We start from the raw sequence: 23224 nt of genomic DNA, 5'->3' as shown, positions 1-23224 counted from the left end.
AGTAGACTGTGTAGGATTTGGTCTGCAAACTCTCCTCTCTGCTTGTTTGCATGATTCATCTTCAGCATGCACAATGACTTACAGGCAAGGTGAAGCAATCAAACATTATTTTTGCTATTACTATTACATTTGTTTTGTGGTTAGCTTAGAATGTTATGGATCTGCTTTACATTGAGTAAAAAGTGAACTAGGTATTCTTTGTTTTCCCCATGGGAGCTTTAGGATATGGTATGAATTAAGCTTATACGTAGTCAGGGATATAAAAGGACATACTCAGACATGTAAAATACCTTGAGGTAAAACATTTGGATCACTGTAGGTACTGGATTCATACACAAGTGTGCATTAAACATATATGTATAAAATAAGGGAAAATAATGTTAAGAATGTGTTTGATGCTCTGTGGTATGACATGGGAAATGATGATGTGTCTGAGCTTCAAGTCAATGTATTGGTAACCACAGTATGGTATCCTAGAAATTCTGCTTTTGAGTATCAGATAGTGCTTTTGCCATAACCTCTGTGCACACTTGCACAACTGAGAGAAAGATATGGGGACTGGATGTCACAGTGATACTGGGTAGTATGGTGACAACACCTAAGTGTGTTTCAGTCAGAATACCTCCTTTCCTCTAAAATGTCCTCTGAATTCCACCTCCTAAGATAGTGAGCATCACCTTCTGCTTCTCCTATTTTGTTCATGTCAACTTCTAGCTAGCTGACCCTGGCCAAAATAAAAAGTAATCTATCAACATGGAAACTAGAGGACTGGATGATTTCACCATCACTAACCATCACAGACTCATCCTAAGAAACATCTTATATTGACTGATTGTTGCTGTTCATCCAGGGAAAGAACAAAACATAGAATTAAGAGCATAAATGGAAGAATACTATAGCATAATGGAAGAGCATTACTAGAGCATAATGGAAGAAACCCAGTTATTCTCTTGACATATCCACCATATATGTAATCAGACCCTAGAAAGTTCCTGTTTCATGGATGTTCTGAGTTTTTATCTCAATTCTCCTTTCACCATAATACAGAGGTTTTTATAGCTGGGCATATACCAAAACTATACAGAAGGGCTGAAAGAATTGATATCTAGGTGCATGCTAATACTGGGAAGTTCATTATAAATGTTGAGATTTCTTAGGGAGCTCTGCAACTCCTTTCCTGGAAAATTAGCCAGGGAAAAATAATAGAAATATATGAAACATGTTCAGAATAGCTAGCTGGGTCTTGTACTTCCCCATTCATTGGAAGTTTGAATGTTTGAAATCAGTTTTATTTTACCAGCGTGTGGTTCCCCTAATGAAAAACAATTGTGAACCCTGGCAGCTCCTAGAACCTTATACTGTTGGGCCAGATTCAAATGAGGCCAGGTTCCAACATAGGCAAGGTCAGTGGTTTCATGGTCTGAAATAATTTTTTTTGGCATTCTTAGACAAAATTACCAAGTAAACTAGTCTGCAAGCATTGCCAAGGAGTGATGGCCATTGAAACCCCCACGTCTCACTGCTTGGTAACCCAAAACTACCAAGCACCCACCCTGCTGAGGAGAGCATGGAAGAATTGGGTTGCCTATCCCAGATCATACTCCAGCGAAGTTGACCAGGTCTATGAATCTGGAAAGCCAAAGTTCTAGAGCACCTCAGGGATGTCTGGTTAGAAAGAACATCACCGTTGATTGAAATCTGCTGGGTTGTTTTTTTCCAACTTTTGTCTTTACTGATGCTTTTATGAAGTGTTTCAGCTCTCTTGGATTAGAGTTGTCTGATGAAAATACATATAATTGAAAAGTTTCTGATCAGAAACAGCTAAATATTATGCTAATGTGTTTGAAGTTTTCAAATATGACATTGGGCAGCTGAAGGAACCCACAACTGCAAGCAGCATGATTTTTTTTTCTGTAACGACCCAATAGAATGAGAAAATTTATACATGCTAGAAGAATGGGAAAATGTAAAGGTGCTTGCTTTCTACAAGAAAGCAAGAAGAGACAAGTGTGACAGCCTCTCAGTGATGTCTGATTTGGTTTCAGACAGATAGTTTTGGTACAGGTGCTTAAAATTCTCATTTAACTATTTACCAATTCTGCAGTTTTCAAGTGTACTTTTTCTTATTGTAAATTATCTTATTTTACATACATTAAAAATAGGTTCAAATATTTAAAAATTTGGAAAAAAAAATTTCAAAAGTGGATTTGTGCTTTCAACTCTCCAAATCCAACTGGACTGAAAGACCAGTCATGATAGAAGTGTTATCATATAGTGCAACTAATGGTGAAGCTGAGGGGTTTGGACTACTAGTACAGTAAAGTTGTCAATTTATATTTATGAAGAGAGAACAAACTAATGGATTTTATTGATGTTGGATTCAGTGTTCTTTAATTAAATCTTTCCTCACTAGAAAAGTAAAGGATTGCCTTACTTTTAGAGGATTTTTTTCCTGAGCAATTTTCATAAAATATTTCTTTACAAACAGTGTAATTTACCAGTATTGTATCAGTATTTAATATTCATGTAGCTTTGTCATTGTAGACTGCAAGGTCTCAATAAAATTCTTTGCAGGTGTGCTGTGTTTACTGTTGGGTGAGCCAGCCTCCAGAGCATAGGTGCACTTTCCTCAGGGAAGTGCAGGGTGTCAAAGGGAGAGTAAGGAAAGTAATAGCTTCTCATGGCTGAGAGGTGATTAATGGAGTCTGTTGGGAACTCCCTAGTGTCTCCAAAAGGGTGCATGGATAACCTTTGTCTTGGGAACATGCTCTGTGTAGGTATTTTGGCAGCCTGAAAATCTTGGGGCAAAGCCAGTTGCTGGGTTCTCTGGTGATGTAGAGGAGGCCTAGGAGAGCAGAGGGAAGGGCTGCCAGGTCAGAAACTTGGCCTACTTTTCCCTTTGCCTGAGTTTCACATTGAGATCATGGTAGATAATGGCTTGAGTGAGGCTGTGTGTCTGGTATCCGGCTGCACGGTGAGTGGGAGGGTTGGTCTGGTGCCCGTGAGTCAGCGGCAGGCTCGGTGCCGGGCCCCGGGTGGCATTGCCCTGCTGGCTGGCATTGCCCTGCTGGCTGGCATTGCCCTCCTGGCTGGCATTGCCCTGGTGCATGCAGCAGGGCACAGCTCTTTGTGCCCTGGCTGCAGAGACACCGGCTCTCCTTGTCCTCTGTGCACGCCACCAGGAGCAAGGCTTCTTGTACCTCCCTGGGTGGATGTTTTTCTGGTTTGCTGACTTTGTGCATATAGACATTTTCAAAGTATAGCAAGTTATTCAGCATGCCAACAGTCCTTTAAATAAAGGGTATAACTGGTTTATAGAACATTGACTCTTTAGCATATAGAGACTCAGTTTAAAAAAAAACCAGTTAAATCTGTATCTTATAGACTTTAGTCTTATTTGACTGACCAAAAACCTCCACAGCAGATATTTAAACATAGTTTAAATCTTTTTTACTACAGAAAGGGAAATATTCTCAGTGATGTGATTTTCCCTCAAATATTTTTTACAGAAATGATTGCTAGCTGTTTGCCATATTTTCACCTAAGGATCGATAAGACACGTTTCCATTTCAAGGATGTAAGTAAGGTCTATAGGCAGTAGGAACAAGGAAGAGCTATGTGCTAAAGAAATCCCCACCCTCAAGTAAACATATTACACGGCTGCAGTCAAAAAGCACATGATCCTGTGCTTGTACTAAAAAAATCTTCCTTTTGCCCTCAAAGCAATCGTGTGGGACAGCACCCAGTATTTAGAGGCTCAGATAAACTCAATATCCTCTTTCACTGTCCCTGAGTCATGCAAAGTCCAGGAACATGTGGCTCAAGAGGGCCTATGTAGAAGAGTATGGGGTTTTATTGAGCAACATGGGGGTTTTGTGGTGGAGGAGAAAAGATGAAAAACAGCAGAGAAAATGGGCTATATATGACAGAGTGCTGAAAAGAGAAATGTAAAGGATGGTCTTTTCTTGCTTCTCATCTGTACCTCTTTGGTGTGCCTAGGCTATCACACCAAAGAGGTACAGATGAGAAGGAAGAAAATCCGTCATATTTTTAATCTTACCGTTAGTAAAGAGTCTGGAGGAGAGAAAAAAGCGGAAAGAGAGAATATACCAACCATGTGGCAGAAGACACTGTAATCCACTGGGTAAAGCTGCCTGGCTTCTGGTGACCAGCTCAGGTCATTGCCCAGCCCACATGCCCCAGTGAGTCTTTGCAGGGCACCCTGCACTCTCCGGCTCCAACAGTCTCCCCTTTGGTACACTCCACCTGAGTCGTGGCTTAAAATAGCAGGTGAACTTCTCAGAAAAGGGTTGGGTGCCCAGGTGTTTTTGCCCTGCCCAGCCCAAGGGAGCCTTGATTGAAGCTCTGTACTCCAAGAACTACTTTAAAGCAAAAGTAAATAATGTTACACACAACAGCACTCAGACAACAAGATTTTGAGCAATAGCTCAGTCCCATATTAAAATTATTTTCCATCTTAAAGTACTCCATCTAAGTGATGTTATGGTGGAAAATAGGATTTTTTCTTTGACAGATTTCTATGACTTACGAGGAATGAATGAGCATATGCAGGAATATGAAGTCCAGAAACTGGGGGAAATTAAACCCATTGCTTTCAAATCTTCCCATGGAAATTTTCTCCTCTCTGCAACATAACATTGGGATTTTCCTCTCACTACAACCCAGCATATCCTAGTGGCTATGGTTTCTTTGACAGATACTATTCCATTTGTTGTAGCTTTATCTGAAGCAACTAAACGGGACATTGTGTAGCTTGTACAGTAGAAATCTAGGAGGGTTTCCTTTCTCTGGGTTCTTCTCTTTGTGTAAAGCATCTGTATCTGCCTGTCCCTGAGGACATGATCCCAAATCTGCTCAAGTCAGTAGGAGTCATTTCTTCTGCTGGCCCACGGCCAGAGTCAATTCACACAATGTAGCTTAGTATGTTGCAGTGGTTCTTCAAGCCAGTATAGCCAACTATGTTGAATTCCCTCTTAGAAAGTGATTAATACTGTTATAATAGTTATATTTTAATTATATCTTATTTAAAATTCCAGACTAGACTTACTCTCTGTGCAAATGAAAAAATTATGCTGTCTTCCTCTTTGACTTCGTAATTTTTGTCTGGCTCATTTATGACCCATCCCTGTACACATCTTTATTCTGTTACACCTATTTATTATTGCTGCAGCCACAATCAGGTTATCTTCTTTCTTCTTTCTGATACTCCAGACTATTGATCTCTGGCCCTGGGGAATGTCATTTCTAATTCCTGAGTGCAGAATGTACTGTGATAAGAACAGCTATTGTGTATATACTGACACTGCAATTCCCTTACCAGTGGAAAAACCTGTGGTGGGGCAGGAATAACTTCTTGCTTCATCTGCACTGTAACTACAATGAATCCAGTCACATTATGAAAGCAAGGAGTGAGAGGGGAGGAAAATTGTGTAGATTTCAGATCAGCAACATCCACTGTACATTATTTTGTGCTCTGTAACTTTAGGAATGTGGAGTCAGGCTTGTGATACACAGTTTTCTACAATCTCTTGAAGGTGCTGAAAAGGGAAGGTGAAATTGTCAGCATGAATTTCAGAAATTATAATTTTTTTTTCTTATATAGTTAGTCCTCAGCTGACTTTTTCATCTTCCTGTTATCCACCTTACCCCAAGGGCACCAGAGCAGGCACATGATGCTTTCTAGAGAGAAAATTTCTTCTGTCTTGTTGACAGTGTTCAGCCATCCAGATAGGTCATGGCTGGGCACAGTGAGGTTCTACACTCTCAAAAGTAAAAGCATTTTTAAACCTCTCATATTCCTTTAACATACAGCCCATCTTGTTGCTATTTATAGTTGTTATTTTTGTTAAGCACTGAAGTCCCAAAGTGTTTTATCTATGCAGATGTAAATTTATTTTGTCTCGAGGGTTTGTTTTTATTTCCTAATTTTCTGTAGACAACCCACATCATGTTTTGCTCATTCAGTAATTTTGTAACTGAGGTGTTTTTCCTTTTCTTTTCAGATGCAGAGGGAAATTGCTTATACGGGGCGAGATGGCCAAAGTGGTTCCCGCCCTGGATCTGCCCCACACCCTCTGCATGCGATGCCCAGCTCACCGCCCTCCACCCCGGTGCCCCACTCCATGCCTCCCTCTCCATCCAGGATTCCCTATGGTGGGGGCCGGCCCATGGGTGTGCCAGGCAATGCCACCATCCCCAGGGACCGTCTGTCCAGCATGCCAGCCTCGCGCTCGATATCGCCCAGCCCAAGCGCCATTCTGGAGAGACGGGACGTGAAGCCGGATGAGGACATGGGTAACAAAAACCTTACCCTGATGCGAAATGAAAGCCTGTACGGGGAGCCCTACTTGTTTCACGAGGGGAGGATGAGCGTGGCTGCACCGCACTCTGGACACCCCCTGGATGTCCCTGATCACATTGTGACCTACCATCGCAGTGCCATGAGGTCATCGAGCACTTACTGCAACCCATCCATGCAGCCTGAAATGCTGGAGCAGTCCTTGTACAGACAAAAGTCACGGAAGTACCCGGAGAGCCATTTGCCCACTCTTGGCTCTAAGACGCCTCCAGCCTCACCCCACAGGGTGGCTGACATGAGAATGATCGATATTCATCCTCACCATGGCCCTCACATTCCCGCCCACACCATCCAGCCGGACAGGTCTTCCCCCAGCCGCCAGTCCTTCAAAAAGGAGCCAGGACCGCCCGTGTTTGTGGATGCGAAAGCGCGGAGTGCTGTTGGCCTGCCAGGCATGGCCGAGGCAATGCCCTCTCCCATGGACAAGCAGGCTTTTGGCTATGGGTCACCCACGATGCCCAAGGACAAGGAGACAAGGTAAGGCAGAGCTAGGGCTTAATTTATGCAAATGAGAAACGTTCCTAATCTGCACATCCTTTGTCATTTAAGACTCGGGACAATGTAATGTGTAGGAGGCTGCTGCACCCGGCTGCAGTGTTTATTAGCTGTCTGTCAAGGTAGTTAGTAATTTAGGGGAGATGTGACACCATCCATTATTAATTTGAAAGTATTGTCAACCCATGATGAATCCCTAGTTATTTTCATTTGTGTAAATTTCAGTCATTGGAAAAAATATAATAAAATAAAATGATTAACTGGGATTTTTCTTTGCAGACAGCCAGATCATGTTACAAGAACAAATGATGTTCTGTTCCTGCTAATAAGGGAATATATTTCACCCCCGTTAAGAATGACACTCTGATATTACAATTTTGGTTCTTTATGGAGTGAAGTTTTTCTCATCTAGTGTAAGGAAATGGGAAGAATTTATCATTACTGTCTTATCTCCTGTAAAGCATGAATTTGCATAAAAATAGGACAGTTGTTTACAATAATCTTCCTTGAGGGAAAACTGCTGAGAAAAGCAAGTCTTTCCAGGGAAGAAATTGAAACATGAATACTGTTCCAAATCATTTTTCCAGCATCACAAACAGTTGGTGACCTGACTGTTGTTAACTTTAGTGCGATGGCAATGATGACAATGATCTCTCCTGTCTTTTCAAGGACCACATTTACACAGAGGTCTGTGAAGGCTTCTCCTGCCTTAGACCCTGCCCTGGGAGAGAACAATCATTGCACTGCCAGGCAGTTGCTGTGTATTTATATGAGCTGCGTTAATCTCTAGCGTATTGTTGGTGCTATTAACTTTTATAGAGCTCTTTAGGGAAGTGAAGATGAATAGCTGGAAAATGCTGAGCTCACAGAGGCCAAAGGTAACTGCTGATTGCCTTAACTACTGCAAAGATACAGAGTTTCATACAGACCCTAGGCTTCCCCTGTCTCTAAGCAGCTAGCCCAATAATTAGTTGCCACTTGCCATGCTTGGCTAGAAAAAAAATATGGGTCATGAAGTCCACTGGAGGGGGAAAAATGGAAAAATATAAAGAAAAACAGCCACCCACAAAAATTACAGGCTTGTAGTTTGGTAGTTATGACATAAGAGTATGAGATAGGGCATATTACAATCTAAAGTTAGTGAAATTGGATTTTTATGTATCTGTTTCCAAGAGAAAGTTGCAAGTATCTGAAATTTCATTTCAAGCCACCATTATTACATCTAGGAAATTATTTGAAGGAAATTTGCCAATTTTAATCCTTTTACAGATTGAAAATTTTACAAAGTTCATTATAGGAATTGAAAATAAGGAAGGACACCAAAAACTTTTGTATTTGTACAATTTTCTATCTTCTCTCTGGGAATCTCAGCTGTTCGCTCAGCTGCACAGATATGCACAAGGGTGTTTGTGGATGGATAAAGAGAAACTATACAGATAGTTCTGCAGCTCCTTAAAAGGGAGTTTTGCACCAGGTGTTTTAATCCTGGTCCCAGAATATATTAACAAGGAATAAAACAACATTTGCATAATTGCACTTCCAAATAAATACATTACCTTAAAATTCAGCATGGTGTGTATTAGTCACATGGCACTGAAAGAATAATTTTGAAAGCTGTCTATGGGTTGTGGGTTTTTTTAACCTTGAGGAAGTGTGACTTTCTAAAAATAATTGTAAATATCAAAAGGAATTCATGCAAATTGGTTTGTTTTCTAACTACTGCAATATTAAGAATTGGGTTTGAGTTCTACAAACACAAAATGCTCTAAGCTTTAATTTAGCTTTATAATAATTTCATGAACTTTGAAAGCAAACACTGTTTAAACCATACTAAACTAAACAAGGGGTTGTCCAAGTTGAAGTGCTCTTTTTCTGCTTCATCAGGGATTGAGCTGTTACAAGGTTGTTATGGATACCTGAAGGGTGATGTACATAATGGCAGAATGGTATCTCCTACCTTGTGTAGGACTTAGAGTTTACACCCATAAACATTATGGGTTTACTTCTGTGAGAAAGTATTTTTGGGATTGTAGAGATAGGGCTGAATTAATTCTCTTCCAGGCATGGTAAAATGAGGTGTAGGCTATAGGTTGTGTATGTTATCCTATTGCTGATGCCAAGTGCTGAAAGCCAGGCCACAGCACGCACATGTTCAGTCAGCCTGTGGGCAGAGGTGTCAGCTGTGGGCAGACAGAGGAGCTCTTAGCCTTGGAGCTACTGAGGAGAGAGGTCTTTTTCATCTTTGCGCTGCGGCACCAGACTCCCCATCCTGGCTCATTCAGGAGCAGGTTGAGGACCCTGCAGGCACCAAACCCATTATATCAGCACTGTTGTTGCTTTAATCCCTAGTGGAGTGTGCTGAGAGCAAAGAAAACATCTCTTGTGTCATGACTTAATGGAAATTTCCTCAAAGTAGCACTGTCACAACCTCAGGACAATGCAAGTTTAAGTATAAATCAGGGGAAAGATTTAAAGGGGTAGTGACAATGTCAGAAGTAAAAGTGAATCTCTCTTCCCATCTCAATTCTCTTTCAATTTTGCAGTTCAAGGCTGAACTGGGATATCTCTGTACTTTATCAGAATATGTTGGGTATTTAAAACAGATAAGACCTCTCATTGACTGTATCCTGGTTTTGTTGAAGAAAATGGTTCCATTACCTATGGAACATTAACTGGAGCAGATTTGGATCTACAAGAGATGCAAACTGATATTTCTGAGCTCTTCTACTGGAGTTTCCCTTTTTAATTTGACACCACGGAAGCCAGTTTCATCAAGCCTGTTATTTAAGGCAGAGTTGAGGGGGATTTAATTGCTTCATGTAATGCTTTCTTGTAACTGTTTTACCTTGGCTATTTCCAAGATTACTTCTGTGGTATAAAGGATTGACTGAATTCTTGCAGTTAATTAATTTACCAGAAGAGTCCCATATAAAGCTGTTTTACAACAGTGAGAAGAAAGAAATTCATGGAGATTTAAAGAAATAAAAGATTTTAATATTCATGTGCAGAAAACTGCTAGAAGTTACAACAGCTTACAGCGGTTCACCTTCAAAGGGTCATCATCTCTTAAATCTGAGGTCTGCTGGAAGAATGAGTAAATTTTTGTGTGTGAGCATAAGTTGTTTAAACAGCGATTGCTGTCATATTTTTGGGTGGCTCATTTATGTAGCTTGTGGGACGTTTCTGGAAGTTACTACAGGCAAAGCAGATGTTTAAATGTTGATAAATTGGAAAAAAAGCTGTTTGTCCAAAACTGCATTAAATTAAATGCTGTTTAACTAATAATCTTTGCATTTCTAACACATGTTGCAAAATGATGAGAAAATATGATAATTGGATCGACCACAAAATGTAATCACATCACTGGCTCATGGCTTGCAGTTCAAGACTAAAGTGTAATGACTAAAGTGTAGACTATTAGATATTGTTCCCCCCCACAAAATGACTTTATTGTTTGATATGTTGAAGTACAGATGGACTCTCTATACATTAGGAAAAATAACCTTAGTTTGTAAAGTCATGAACAGTGACAGACTCCATCAGCAATGCACTGAGTATTTTGTAAGGGGGGCTTTACAAATACACTGTCTCAGACACTTTTCACAGGGCCAAAACTGCATATTCCTCTGTGAAAGGTGTTGAATAACCAGGCAGAAAAAATGAAGTCAAATGACCAACACAGGATGGAGGAAAGGTAAACTGTATTTTGTCTTCCTTGTGTTAGCGGAACTGTTTGTAGGAAGATGAGATGCAGGCTCTGGGATGCTGTTGTGCTTCAGAGCTTCCTTTCCTCTTTAGCTTCAAGATGTAGAAGGTTTGAATTAAATCTTCTCCGTAGAGGACTGGCATATTCACCTGTGTGAATCCTTCTTTGGGAAGAAAGCAGAATACAGAAAGAATTCTGCTGATCTTTGGTTCCCACCCTTCCAGGACACCCACTCACTCATCTGTTTCGGGGAATTTGCAATAAAGTCTAAGATACCTTCACTTGATTCTGAGAAAGACATTGGGAAAAACAGCCTACTCCTGTTTCATTTCTTTTCCCAGTGAGGTAAAAACAATTATAATGAAATGTTTCTATCATAGAGTAATATAGAAAGAAATGTGTATTTCTCTGTCTCTGACCCCCTCTTCATTGCTTCATTTGGAGCTTAACTATAAAATAGGAAGTCACAGAAATTTTTTTCTCCAGGAATGTGTGCCAGGTAGTTCATGGTGCAGTTTTAGTGTTTGAGTACATCTGTTGTGGGTGACGTGCTGCACAGCCTGGGGTTGAACAGGAATGTGAATAAACAGTTACACAGACCAGTTTTATTCTGTGTATGTACGAAGTATCTTCTCAGTGGATATTAAAGATCTCCCCAGGAAAGGGAAGTAACATGCAAGTAACGTGTCACGCTTAAATAGCTTTGTTGTGACAAGTGGATTCCAATTCAGCAATATGCTGTATCCCTTCTTGGAATTACTTCCAGTTAACTGCAATAGAAGGAGTAACATGAAAGATGAGTGAAGCTGCAAGGAAGAAATCTGGTGATTAAATCTGACATATCAGTGCACACTCCCCAGAGAAGCAAGGGCTTGCTTTGGTTCTGCTGAATTTGAGGAGCAGGGCAGGGCAGGGTTCCAGTTCCTGAACACGGCTGTAGCCAGAGCTGTGGGTCAGGCTGCTGGGGAGAAGAAGGCTGCACATGGCCTGTCCCTGCCTTCCTGGCCTGTGGTCCCTGCCTTCCTGGCCTGCCACCCTGGTCTGTGAGAAGCCAGAGCCAAGTCTGACAGAGTTCTGCTGGGCGTCACTTCTGGCCTTGTGCTCTCCTTTCCTCCCCCACCACGCTGCCACCTCCGACTCTCCCAGCATTCACGGGAAAACAATGTCAAACAATGCCTTTCTGTGCTTGGGCTGATAAAATAGCCATTTCTTTCCCAACTGCTGTAAAAAGGGACCCTCCCTGCTCTTCCTGGGTGGTGGAGAGATGCAGCTTTATCTGGGAAATTAATCTGGAGCAGAGACGGGTTGGCGCTTCTCTGGCTACCACCCTTCTGTTGGCAGCAAGCAGAGGCACCGCTTTGTTCTGTCTGCCTGACCCTCTGTCCCAGTGCTCCACATCCAGCCTGCCCTGTGTCACTTGAGTGCCAGCCTGTCCTCTGCCCTAGGAACCTTGGTCTTTCCCATGTCACTGCCGTGGCAGCCTGTCCCAGGCCTGGGAACTGTCCTGTGCAGGCAGAGCTGCTGGGACAGGCTGGTCCCACCACCCCCCTCCACAGCAGGGGTAGAAAACACAATGCTGAGAACCAAAAATCACAATTTTTGTCATGTCAATGCTGGTGTCCCTTATAGAGCCTGGCCTTGCACAGCCTGAGGAAAGCATTTTTTCCTCCCTCTGTGAGCAGAGTCTGCTCCAGCCCTTCATAAGGAAGTTGAAGGAAAAGGGGTCCACTGGAGATCCTGTCCGTGCTCCTCTGGGACCTTGTGGTGACAGAACTGGGCCACCAGCCCTCCAGCCACCTCAGCCCAGGTTACAGCCCCACCACCAGGCCATCTGCAGCCCTCCCTGCCCATGCTGGAATGTGCTGCCTCCCACCACCTTCAATCTGACCACCTCCAAAAATCAGGTTGTTTTATTTAATGCCTAAAAGACACCTTTCAGGCACCTGTTTTTGAAATTTTGTTTGATGCTAATGGCCATAGCAAGTCTGGGTGTTACAGTGAAATTATTACAGGAAAAATCTGCCTGGTTTCTAACAGAGTAACTCCAGAGCACATGTAGATTCTTTACATTCTTAATGCTTTTACCATATGAAAAATAATGTGTTCAGTGCAATTGATTCCAGTATTTCATTCGTTTTTCATCATCTCCTATCTTGGAACTTCCCTCTCTCTCTTAACAACATACTTTCCTAGATTTCATGGCAAAGGACAAGATCAGCTTTGTGTTGCCATAATATCTTTTGAAGCAGAAAATTGTTTCCAGATTATCTAATGTGGGATAAAAAACCCATCCTATTTATGGATTGGTAAAACAGATAGACTTCTAGTTGAGTTTAGTTCCAGGAAGGTTTTGTGATGATTATCTGGGGAAAAAAAGTTTTCATTATTAAGTGTCAAAAATGCTGCATTAAAGTTTGTTATAGTATATTTATCCCTGGGTTTTAGTACTTGTTTTTGTTCCAAAGGTTACTGTGGCCTGCACCAGTTTCTTATTTTAAAACTTGTAATAGTGGAAAATCCATAACGTATTTCTTGGTTTGAAATTAATTAAGTCAGATTCACTAGTCTTCTCATCACCCTTCAAATACCTTTCAACATGAGGACAGAAAAGTAAGATGCCTGCACTGCATTAAATCGCAGTAAGAACATGTCTGCTGGCTGGGAACTGACTGAGCACTCTCTTCTTCCCTGTTTGTATCTGTTACCATCTCACTACTTGTTTTGCTGCCCTGTTTTCTCAACCTCTGGGTGCCTCTGAGTCTCTCCTGGCTATGGTACCTGTGTGCTGTCCCAGGAAACCTCATTCATTCCCTGAATGTGAATGAAATAATTAGCCTGGGTAACCTGTCCAGTTGCAGGCAGGGCTGGTTACTTGCTTTTTATCATGTCAGCTTGCTTTTGGCTGTTATTGGTACCTACATTTGAGTTTATGTGACTTATTGATTGATGCTATTGCTTTGGCCACCAAACTGCAACTGCAGCTGGGCCAGAGTTTGGCTGCTCCCATGTGCACAGAATTCTGCTGTGGTGATGGATGGGCTGTGCAGCATGCTGAGTCTGTGTCTGTGTCTGTGTGTCCCATCTTCTCTCATCATGTGCTGCTGCTGGTCTTAACCACTTGCTTTTTGACAAGATTTTTTCCCAGCCATCTTCCAAAACCACAGCCTGCTGTTAGAATTTCCTCCTGCAAGTTTCCCCAAACACTTGACTGCTGTAATAGAGGGATGCCTTTTCAGAAGGTGCCATACTGATGTGTTTCTGTTGTGGTGTGTCACTGACATACTGGCATGTGTAAGTAGGCACCTGTGTGAGCAAAAGGCTGGTTTGGAGCCGACTGAGGAAGTCCCCTGGTACCTGACTAATATATGGATTTATGCAAACAGATAAACACACAAATGTTAGCCTTTGCATTAAAAAAAACAACAACAAAAAAAAAAACAAAAAAAAAACCAAACAAAAAAAAACCAAAAAAAAAAAACCCCACCAAAAGTTATTGTTCTTTAGTGACCTTCGGATCCTATGGAAAACATTGCTTATACTTACTGTAGTTCTGCATCTCTTTTCTTCTGCTTTTTGGGAATTTCTCAGGATATGTGTATGAAAGAAAATCTGTTTTACTGTAACGTTACTGTACAGTCTTCATTTGGTGTTCTGTGCCTCTCTGTCACATTTCTGTCCTTTTCAAAGCAGACAGTTGTGATGTCAGGTGTAAAGGATTTGGACTGGAAAGTCATCAGCTTGGGCAGATTAAATGCTTCCCAGACAAAAATCCTGGGTCTGGGGAAGGTAAAAATAGTGACAGGAAGAAGTGCAAAGTCTTTAATCCTGAAACCTTAAGTACCAATAAAAAGTTTGGCCCAGGGTAGGTAAAAGAGAAAACGAATGTAATGCTGAAAAATACTTTTTCACTAGTTCCAAGTGGCATTAACAAATTGTTTTAGTTGCCTGTCTTGTGAGGTAATTCGAAGTTTATTACTTGGTTGTTTGTTTTGTTCTTTTTAACTAAGCAGATTTTTTTAAATTGTCTGTTACAACACAAAAGCTGTCCAAACCGAGATGTGGTAAGCTGCTGCAATAAGGTATATGCAAACTGTACCCAAGGGCCTTTGCACAAACTCTGTAGTGTCTTTCCAATCCTGTGGTAATCGTTCACCTAGAAAAACAAGTCTGAAAGCAAATATATCTGGCTTTAACAAACGGTTCTCTTGTCTTACAGAGAGAGGATACAAGCCATGGAGAAACAGATTGCCAGTTTAACTGGTCTTGTTCAGTCTGCGCTTTTTAAAGGGCCAAATACAAGTAATAGCAAAGATTCTTCTAGGTAAAAACAGAATTCATCTGTAATGATTTTAGTAATCAATCAACAAAAATATATTTGAATGTAATAGTAAAAAAAAATCCTGAATGCTCAATCATTTTTAAGTTTCTTCATCATCTCCATGAGAATGCTAGGCAGAGAGGAAGAATATGTCAAATGATAGATGGATATTAACTACATTACTCTTCTTTGTAATAAAAAGAATTAATGTAGCTACATCTCTGTGCTTTCTACTGCTTATAATCCATTCATTGCTTAACTTCTACTAAAAGGTGATTTAAAAAAAATTACTGATGACTGACAAATTACTGGTGATTTAAGTTAAAAATCTATATGTTAGACAAGGTCATTAAATTTGTTGAATATAAACTTCACTACAGTTTTAATAGTTTGTAAACTAAAATTACGATTTTTTTGTTATTATTTAGTGAGAAGATGATGAAAATTGTGTCCAGCAAGAGCAGCACTGACACTGCAGGTAAGATAATTCACTTTTAATTTACAGCTTATTCAGGTATATGAATAGCTCTAACATTACAAACATCCCAGCTTATGGAAATGTCAAATTTACTTAAATTTCCATGACTGTACTGTCAGAACTAAAGTTTAAGTGCAGGATATGGGAGTCGATCACATCTTTAAGAGAGGAATTTCTGACAGGTTGAGATGGTATTTGGAATGAATTTCCCACCTGTGCTGAATGGTTTAAATGAGATGCAGAGCCTCTGCATCTGGTGAATTTTCCAGTGACTCATCCTGTCTATACAGTGTGTATATATCTGTTATTAACCCTAGATGTGTCCAGATTGCTATAGAAGACTAAATATTTAATTCCTTTTCTTGTCACCTGAACTTTTTCTAAGGTCTTCTGTCACTAGGATACTACGGATGTAATGACACCAAGAAATTTAGCAGTCAGCAAGACAGCACTTTCCCTAATTAAGCTACATTGATCTGTTCCTAATTATTAGGGTGCACCTAAACTGTTCTGAGCCAGCACCAATTATGAAGCCAGTAAGAGCCGGTCTTGTAGCATCCCACCTGGAGAGCTGTTAAGTGTGTAAAAGATTGAGTTAAAACTGTTGACAAAGAAGATTTACATGTGGTTGAAACTCTTTGTGTACAGGCTGTTGCTGGAGAAGTCCGCAGGATATTCGTGTGCTTATGTGCCTCCTCTTCCCCTTTGTCATGCACTGAATGCAAATACAGGCAGTTCCCCGCTTCCTGGTAGTGCTGTTCCCACAGGGAGGTCTGTGCCCGGCAGGTAGTAAACCACACATATTTATTAGCAAACCTATTATGCTCCTAACTAGCCTTTCTGTTGGAGCTGTTAGCTCACGTTCAGGATTCCTGTTTGTCTGGAATTGCACTATGTCCTCCTAATTGACAGAAACCAAACTAGACCTGGAAACTATCAACCGCGTGGAAAAGAGAAAGCTAAAGTCCTGGTACTGAAGCTTTGCTCCCAAGCCACTCTCTGGTGCTGTTCCAACTCTTCCCTTCCTGGTTGGGGGGAGGAATACTTAAAGCTTTGAAGAAATAAGTTGTAATTTTTCAGTTTCAGACAATATAGTGAAAAGTCTGTCATTATTCAAAACAGCTGCAAAATGGTCTTCAGTTTTTCCCTATTGCAGTGTCCTTATAGACTGAGAATTTACGGCATTTCCCACTTGCACAGGCCTCACCTCATATAAAGCACTTATGAAACCATCACAACCAGCACATACAGTGCCTTGTGTTCCTCTTTGTAGTGCATTGCAACAGCAGCCTCTCTGCTTTCCCTCTGATGGAAGCAGTGCAGACAAGTACCTGGTGGGGGACGCTCAGTTGGAGGATCTAAGTGGGTGCTGCTTTGAGTGGGAGTTTGGGCCTCCAGAGGTCCCTTTAAACCTGAATTATGTAGTGGTTTGTGTGTGCATGTGTAAATGTGCACTCAAATGAGAAATGGAACAGTATTCATTGGGAAAACAACCTTACATAAATCAAAAGTGAAGATTCCCTGGGAAGTCATGCCCAGCCCACCAGAACAGTGTGGTTCATCAGACCAGCAGCCATTTCCTGGCACTGTTTTTCCCAAATACTTCTCACTCACTGCCTTATCATGTGACTGACACGTCCCTGAAATGATAATATTACATCTAACAGCTGCATGTGCAACCATAGAGGGGGAGATGGAGGGTGGGGACTTAATTTACTGTCACAGGCCAGATCATCGTCTGTCACTTACTGACAGAGACATTGGCTTTGCCACATGGCCATGTGCCTGTCCAGCATATGAGTAAGGATTCCAGCACTCAGCTTGTGCTCTAGATGCCTTTCTTATCACCTGGGAGATGGGGATAGGACAGTGGGAACAGCCATGCAGCCAGCAGTCTGCAGGGATCTCTGGCAGTGCTATAAAGTATAGTTGTAACACCAGCACTTCCATCCCTATATCCTGTCCTTCCAGCATGACTCAGGCACAAAATTAAATTGTAGCAGGTAAGGAAAACAAGGTGTGCTGACCCCAGTACACTACAGTATTGTAACCTACAACAGCTATTACTGAAGACTGCTGTGTAAAAGAATAGTCTTGTATAAAGGAATATTTTCCCGCTTTTGTGCCTGGAATTGCTCAGGACATGGTCCAATGAGTCAGTGCAGTTTGGCTTACTTGAAAATAAGGCAATCTGCCAGAATATACTACAGAATGTTTCTCCTTTTTGTAAATATGCTTGGGTTCAAACATGCCAGCAGAAGCTAGAGACACTTCTGCTGACCGCTGTTTTGTTCTTCAGTTCACCCCAATCTTTATTACGTATAGCCATTTAGGCAGTGACTCTCTCACTTCACAATTCCACTTGACAACTGTGCAGAGATACCAGTTTTAGCAATTTCCGAGACTATTTGAAAGACAAAGTGGTATAAAATGTTGATTGAACAGTCCTTTCTAGAGCTCTGATAAGCAAAAATGTGAATTGCTTCCCATTCTAAAAAATAAAACATCTGTGAAAAATAATATTGTGTCATCAATGTTGAACCAACATTGTATTTTATAGTATGTCTTCCAATGATAGGAGACTTTTGTGCAAAAAATAGACTATATCCCTTGAGATGGGAAAGAAACCAAGATTTCTAAACCCTAGATAGCTCTATATAGCTAGTTTGTGAATATTCTGTTTGGTATGTCATATGAACCAAATTGTTGTACTTAACTTGCTTTTGCTGTGCTGGTCTGTAGAAGCCAGTGACTTCTTTAGCCCCCGATATTAAGGAATCTGAAGAAACCCAGCTTTTTCACTTAGGAAGATGAGTCTGGAATGACAATGCTTGTCTGCATTTCTTGTCTTTTATTGCTTTAGGCTCAGTTCTTTCAGGGGGGGATGGGTTCAAAGAGCAGTAACCCTCCACAGACTGGCTATGTCTCTTCTGCTCATGTCAAGAGAAATTCCATCTCTGAATCCTTATAAAGATCTTCAGTTCCTGAGACACAAATGGCATCAAGAAACTCTTCACTTAGAAACAACACATGATTCTAAAACCATACTAGTAAGAGTCACCATGAGATTACTAACAAATACCCTGAGAAATACTTACACACTCTCTTTTCTGTCATAATTTTGTTCATCAGCTAGAGATTGATAGACTAAATCCTGGATTCATTTATTAAATTAGGATCAGCTGTTTCATGGATTACCAAAAAAAGCAATATCTTTTTGCTAGTTGCTGCCTTGTTAAAAGAGGAAATAAGACTTTTCAGTATTCCATGAGAAGGGGATCAGGGAGTACAATTTTCTGCATTAACACCACCTATACAAAACAAGAGGGAGATGGCAGCAGGGGGAAGTATTACAAACGTAGGACTCAGATTGGATTCCTCATTCTTTGTGAACTGTCTTGTCATCTGTGCATATCTCTGTGCCCTTCTCGCATGACTCTTGCTGTGATGACCTCTGAATTAAATCATTGTCCATATCTGTTTGCTTATCTCAGATTCAAAGACAGATCTTGCTAGTCTTAGAACTCTGTCAGCATTTGCAGACAAAATATAATCCTGAATTAAATTTGGATCAATGAGGTGAAGTTGCATACTAATGTATATATAGAATAGTTTATTATTTTGAGGCTGATTTAGTGCCATCTAGTAACTGTCACATCTCTCCAAATAATGTTTGAAAATATTTTGTCTCTTTAATTAGATTAGTTATTTGGGGGGACGGGGGGGGAAACATCAGTGGAGTGTCTTCTGATGGCCTTTTGTGCCAACGACTTCAAAATAAAATCTTGGCATTTTAGAAAGAAAAAAAATCTGGAAAACAGAAGGAGAGCAGTGTCTTTACAGCCATAGCAAAGGTCAAGTGTCAGGGAGTAGAAGTCGTGTTCCTTATCCCCTGAGCACACAGCAAACCTTTCCTCTTTCTACACTTCGGTTCTCTTTGTACTCTAAAATGGCAGCTTAGTTCATTAGCCTTTGTAAAAAGTTAACTTTTTTTATTTGTTCAAAGTGTTAGGAAATTATGGTGGGAGGTTGAATTTCCCATACCTAGCTCAAGAAGGGGTTTCTTTAAAAACTCAAGAGCCAGTGCTGTTTCTTTCCCTTTAACCCATCTGGCCTCACATCTAATCACAAAGCTACAGCCTGGGACTACTTCCAACAGTGAGCTACACTCCCTAGATGAAGCAGCCCCTCATTCAGCTGCCTTTTTATTCTTTCTTGATGAAAATATGAATATGTGAGAAATCAGCTGCTGATTGTTATTGCTCACTAAGTGTCTTGTGTTTCACATCTGCTGGAGTCTGCAGTCCCACTGCATGTTTCCCAGGCGCTGGGCACTCTGCAGCAGGGACACTGTGGCAGCCAAGAGCACCTAATGGTGAAAAGAGGTGGCTGAGGCAGCAGTGAGGAGGAGAGCTGCTTTGTAGGGAGTTGGAGATATTTATTGCTTACAGAAGCAGATCACAGTCCATCTACACTAAAAGGAAAGCAGGCACCCCTTCCTGAGAAAATATGTGGATTGACTGGGGTCCAGCATGGAGGGAGGGACTGGTGGGGTCTGATTCATGCCTTGGCAGCCTCATCACAGGGTCAGGGGCTGAGGTTTTGGAGCTTTTGCTTGAGGCAAAGAACAGCAGAAAGGTAGGTGTGCTTTCAAAAATAGTCCAGATTTGTGGCAAGGGATCAGAACTCTTGGAGGCTTATCCACATTTTTCAGACTCTCTGGTGGTTTCTGTCTGCAAGGTTTATGAACTAAATACCATTCTCTTAAACAAAAAAGGCAAAAAATAGTGCCTGTGGGAGGGAAATAGATGCTTGACTGTAGGAGAAAGTGCAGTGTACATGTAGACAGATAAGTATTAGCATACATTGGACTGAAGCATGGAGTGGGTACATAATGGCAGTGAACAAGGACTGTTTATTTCTTGAGTGTTGCTTTCTTTTAAGGAGCTCTTTGAAAGTCAAGAGACCATTGAATCATACTGGAGTACAGCAAAAATGTGCAGCAGCTTGCTCAGCAGTGTAATGACGAGTGCTGTTGTTGAAGCACCAAGCAGATCTAGCTGGAGCAGGTTCAGGGACAGTGTAGCATTACAACAGCCTGCCCCAAGCTAGAAGAGCCTTTTGTCTGAGCATGTCTCCAGAAGTCCATGGCATGGCACACTGTATGTAGCATGGATCCTGCCAGAGGGGCCTGTGCTTTTATGGAGCAGAATTGCAAATGAAGGTAAAGTAACAAACATGATTCTTAAAAACCTTTTTTAAAAATAAAAATAGGCTGGTGTGATTTCCATCCTTTAAGAATGCTTCCCCCAGATGAATTTTGCAAAGGTTGTATTTGAGGTATCCACACCTGTTGGAAAAGGACTAGCAGTGTGTTGTTATGCTGAGCTCTACTCAGGACATTTGGAGGAATAGTTCAAAAGACTACAAGGGATGAGAGCATGGGGAGAGAACTTCTCACTCTAGGAGTCACACTCATTCCAGGCAGAAGATGTGTCATGCACTTCAGTGCACTGAAAATTTGCCTTCAGCAGGCAAAGCTCACAACACGGGTTTTTGTTTGATTTCATTAAACTTGATAGAATGTGTGCTTGTGGGAACAGATGATGACCAAAATCCCTGCTCGTCCATTGATGAGCTGTTTTCTGTTTCTTCAGATTTCTTTTGTTTAATCATAGAGAAGGATGAAATTGAAGTAGGGAATGACCTAATCATAGAATAGAATCATGGAATTATTTAGGTTGGAAAAGACCTTCCAGATCATCCAGTCAAGCCATTAACCTAACACTGCCAAGTCCACCCCAGGCCAGGTCCCTAAGCACCACACCTACACATCTTTTAAATACCTTCAGGGATGGTGACTCAACCACTTCCCTGGGCAGACTCTTCCAATGCTTGATGACTCTTTTGGTGAAGAAATTTTTCCTAATATTAAATGTCCCTGGCTGTAAATGGCCCCTGGCTGGCCATTTCTTTTTGTCCTATTTTTTATTACCTGGGAGAAGAGACCAACTCCCACCTCCTCCCAACCCCCTTTCAGGCAGCTTTAGAGAGCAATAAGGACCTTGAGACTCCTTTTCTCCATACTGAGCACCCCCAGCTCCCTCAGCTGTTACTCATCAGACTTGTGCTCCAGATCCTTCGCCCTTCTCTGGACATGCTCCAGTATCTCAATGTCTTTCTTGTAGTCAGGGGCCGTAGTTCAGGGAGCAGCAGCTAAGGTATAAGGTGCATTTGGCAGTGTGATGAGAAGAGTTTGCAGGACTATGTAGTACTGAACTTAAAAAATGAAGTTTGTCATACTGATAGTCTGTCATTTTGTCTGCTGGGGGAGTGGGGGGTAAGGGGGAAGGGATACATTAGAAAAAGAATTTGAAGAATACAGGTGTGTAAGTGCAAATTGTGAGAAAGAGCTGACATTTCTATTAGCTCATGAGCTGGAATTTGCTTGTTCTCTCTAAATAGAGCTTCTTCCCAGGTACTTGAGACTGAAAAGAACAACCTTGGCATTGTTCCTGTGCAGAGGCATAGCATTCTTTAACAAAGAGAGTTTTATGAGGACAACAATCATTATTTTCAGAGTGTGGCTCAGCTCATTTCCTTGTGTTATGCTGTATTCCTTTCTGACAGACTAAAAGGGAGTGGGTGGATGCAACATGGCTGAGAACCTCTGCCACACCATCATTTAATTTCTCTGGTTTTATAGGGTTGATGCTGGAGATACCTGGTAGAAATAATGCAATTGTCCTTTAAGCAGTGCAATAAGATTTTTTATAGAAATCTTTTCCCCATATTTAGCAGCTTGATGGAATCCATCTCCTGACATGATTAATCAACAAATATGTAGTTCAGGAGTCCTATGAATGAATTTGCATCAACTTGGTCTCAGACATCTCCTGGGAGGACAGTCCCAAAGTTATTTTCAGAACCAATTTGATTTGTTGCTGTTTTGTGTAATCTGCAGTTATAGCTTATTATCCCATCTCCACGACATGTGGTAGAAAGCAGTCCTGGAGTAATGCAGTGCTCTGGTAGAACTGAGGTTCCAGCACAGATACACTCTGATACTGTGCAGGCTTCCCTCAAAATATATTGGATAAGGAGGTGCCAGTCCCCTGTTAGTCCTGAGCGTTGGCATCTGTCCTTCGCTTTTCTCGTCCGTCTGTGTGAGATACCTGTGGGCAGAGGAGGGATCACATTTGCACCTTCTCTGCTGTGAACTCATCCTGTACTGCTGCTTATTGCAGGTGCTGCCAGTATATCTGGGGGGAAGAATGCAGTGGGAGCTGTGGAGTCAGCTGTCACCCACCACCCCGCTGGAGCCCCAGCAATGCACCTCAGCCTGCATGGCATGAAACGCAACGTGTCGGACCTGCGGCTGCAGCTGCATCAGATGAAGCAGCTACAGGTATGGTTATCTGGATAATGCTGGGAAAAAAGGTGGGTTGTCAGCAAATGCCTTTTTTCCTCCTTCCCCCTCTCTCATTTTCTCTCTTTTACCCTTTGTACAAGTGAGTCTCAGTAGCAGAGTTCTAGCAAAGGGCAGACCCAACTACTACATACACAAAAGTTTGCATAGTCCTCAGGGTGTGAGAATTAGCTCAGTTAAACTACTGCTGCTCAGATATTGCGAAAAAAAAATTCATTTCTAGCTTTGTTGGATACCCTATACATTAAAGCACTATTTATATTGCAGTAGTATCAAGTCTGTGGTTATAGTTTGGACCCTGCTATGCTATGTGCTATATAAACATGTCAGAAGAACCATGTTCCTGCTCCATACTGTTTACAGTTGAGATGAATCTTAAGTCCCTGAATAAACAACTTTGATGTCAGGAAACCCAAATG

General features: G+C 41.4%; 1 protein-coding gene across 30 annotated transcripts in view; it reads left to right on the top strand.

Moving 5' to 3' along the window:
* KIAA1217 (KIAA1217 ortholog) overlaps positions 1-23224 on the top strand; it is a 355093-nt gene that overhangs the window by 299011 nt on the left and 32858 nt on the right. For 24 of the 30 annotated variants that reach the window (XR_012054474.1, XM_072925432.1, XM_072925429.1 and 21 more), the window contains 4 exons: positions 6024-6856; positions 14797-14901; positions 15327-15376; positions 22624-22784. Coding sequence is in view for 29 of the 30 variants with exons in the window: in XM_072925432.1 (XP_072781533.1) it covers positions 6024-6856; positions 14797-14901; positions 15327-15376; positions 22624-22784 (1149 nt within the window). In the remaining variant the exon portion in view is untranslated. The remainder of the gene's footprint in view (positions 1-6023; positions 6857-14796; positions 14902-15326; positions 15377-22623; positions 22785-23224) is intronic. The other 6 variants (XM_072925427.1, XM_072925433.1, XM_072925447.1 and 3 more) reach the window with 1 other exon arrangement.

The sequence above is a fragment of the Taeniopygia guttata genome, chromosome 2, assembly GCF_048771995.1.
Source record: "Taeniopygia guttata chromosome 2, bTaeGut7.mat, whole genome shotgun sequence".
NCBI lineage: Eukaryota > Metazoa > Chordata > Aves > Passeriformes > Estrildidae > Taeniopygia > Taeniopygia guttata.
The sequence above is the reverse complement of the archived record's forward strand: the minus strand, read 5'-3'. Positions and strand labels throughout refer to the sequence as shown.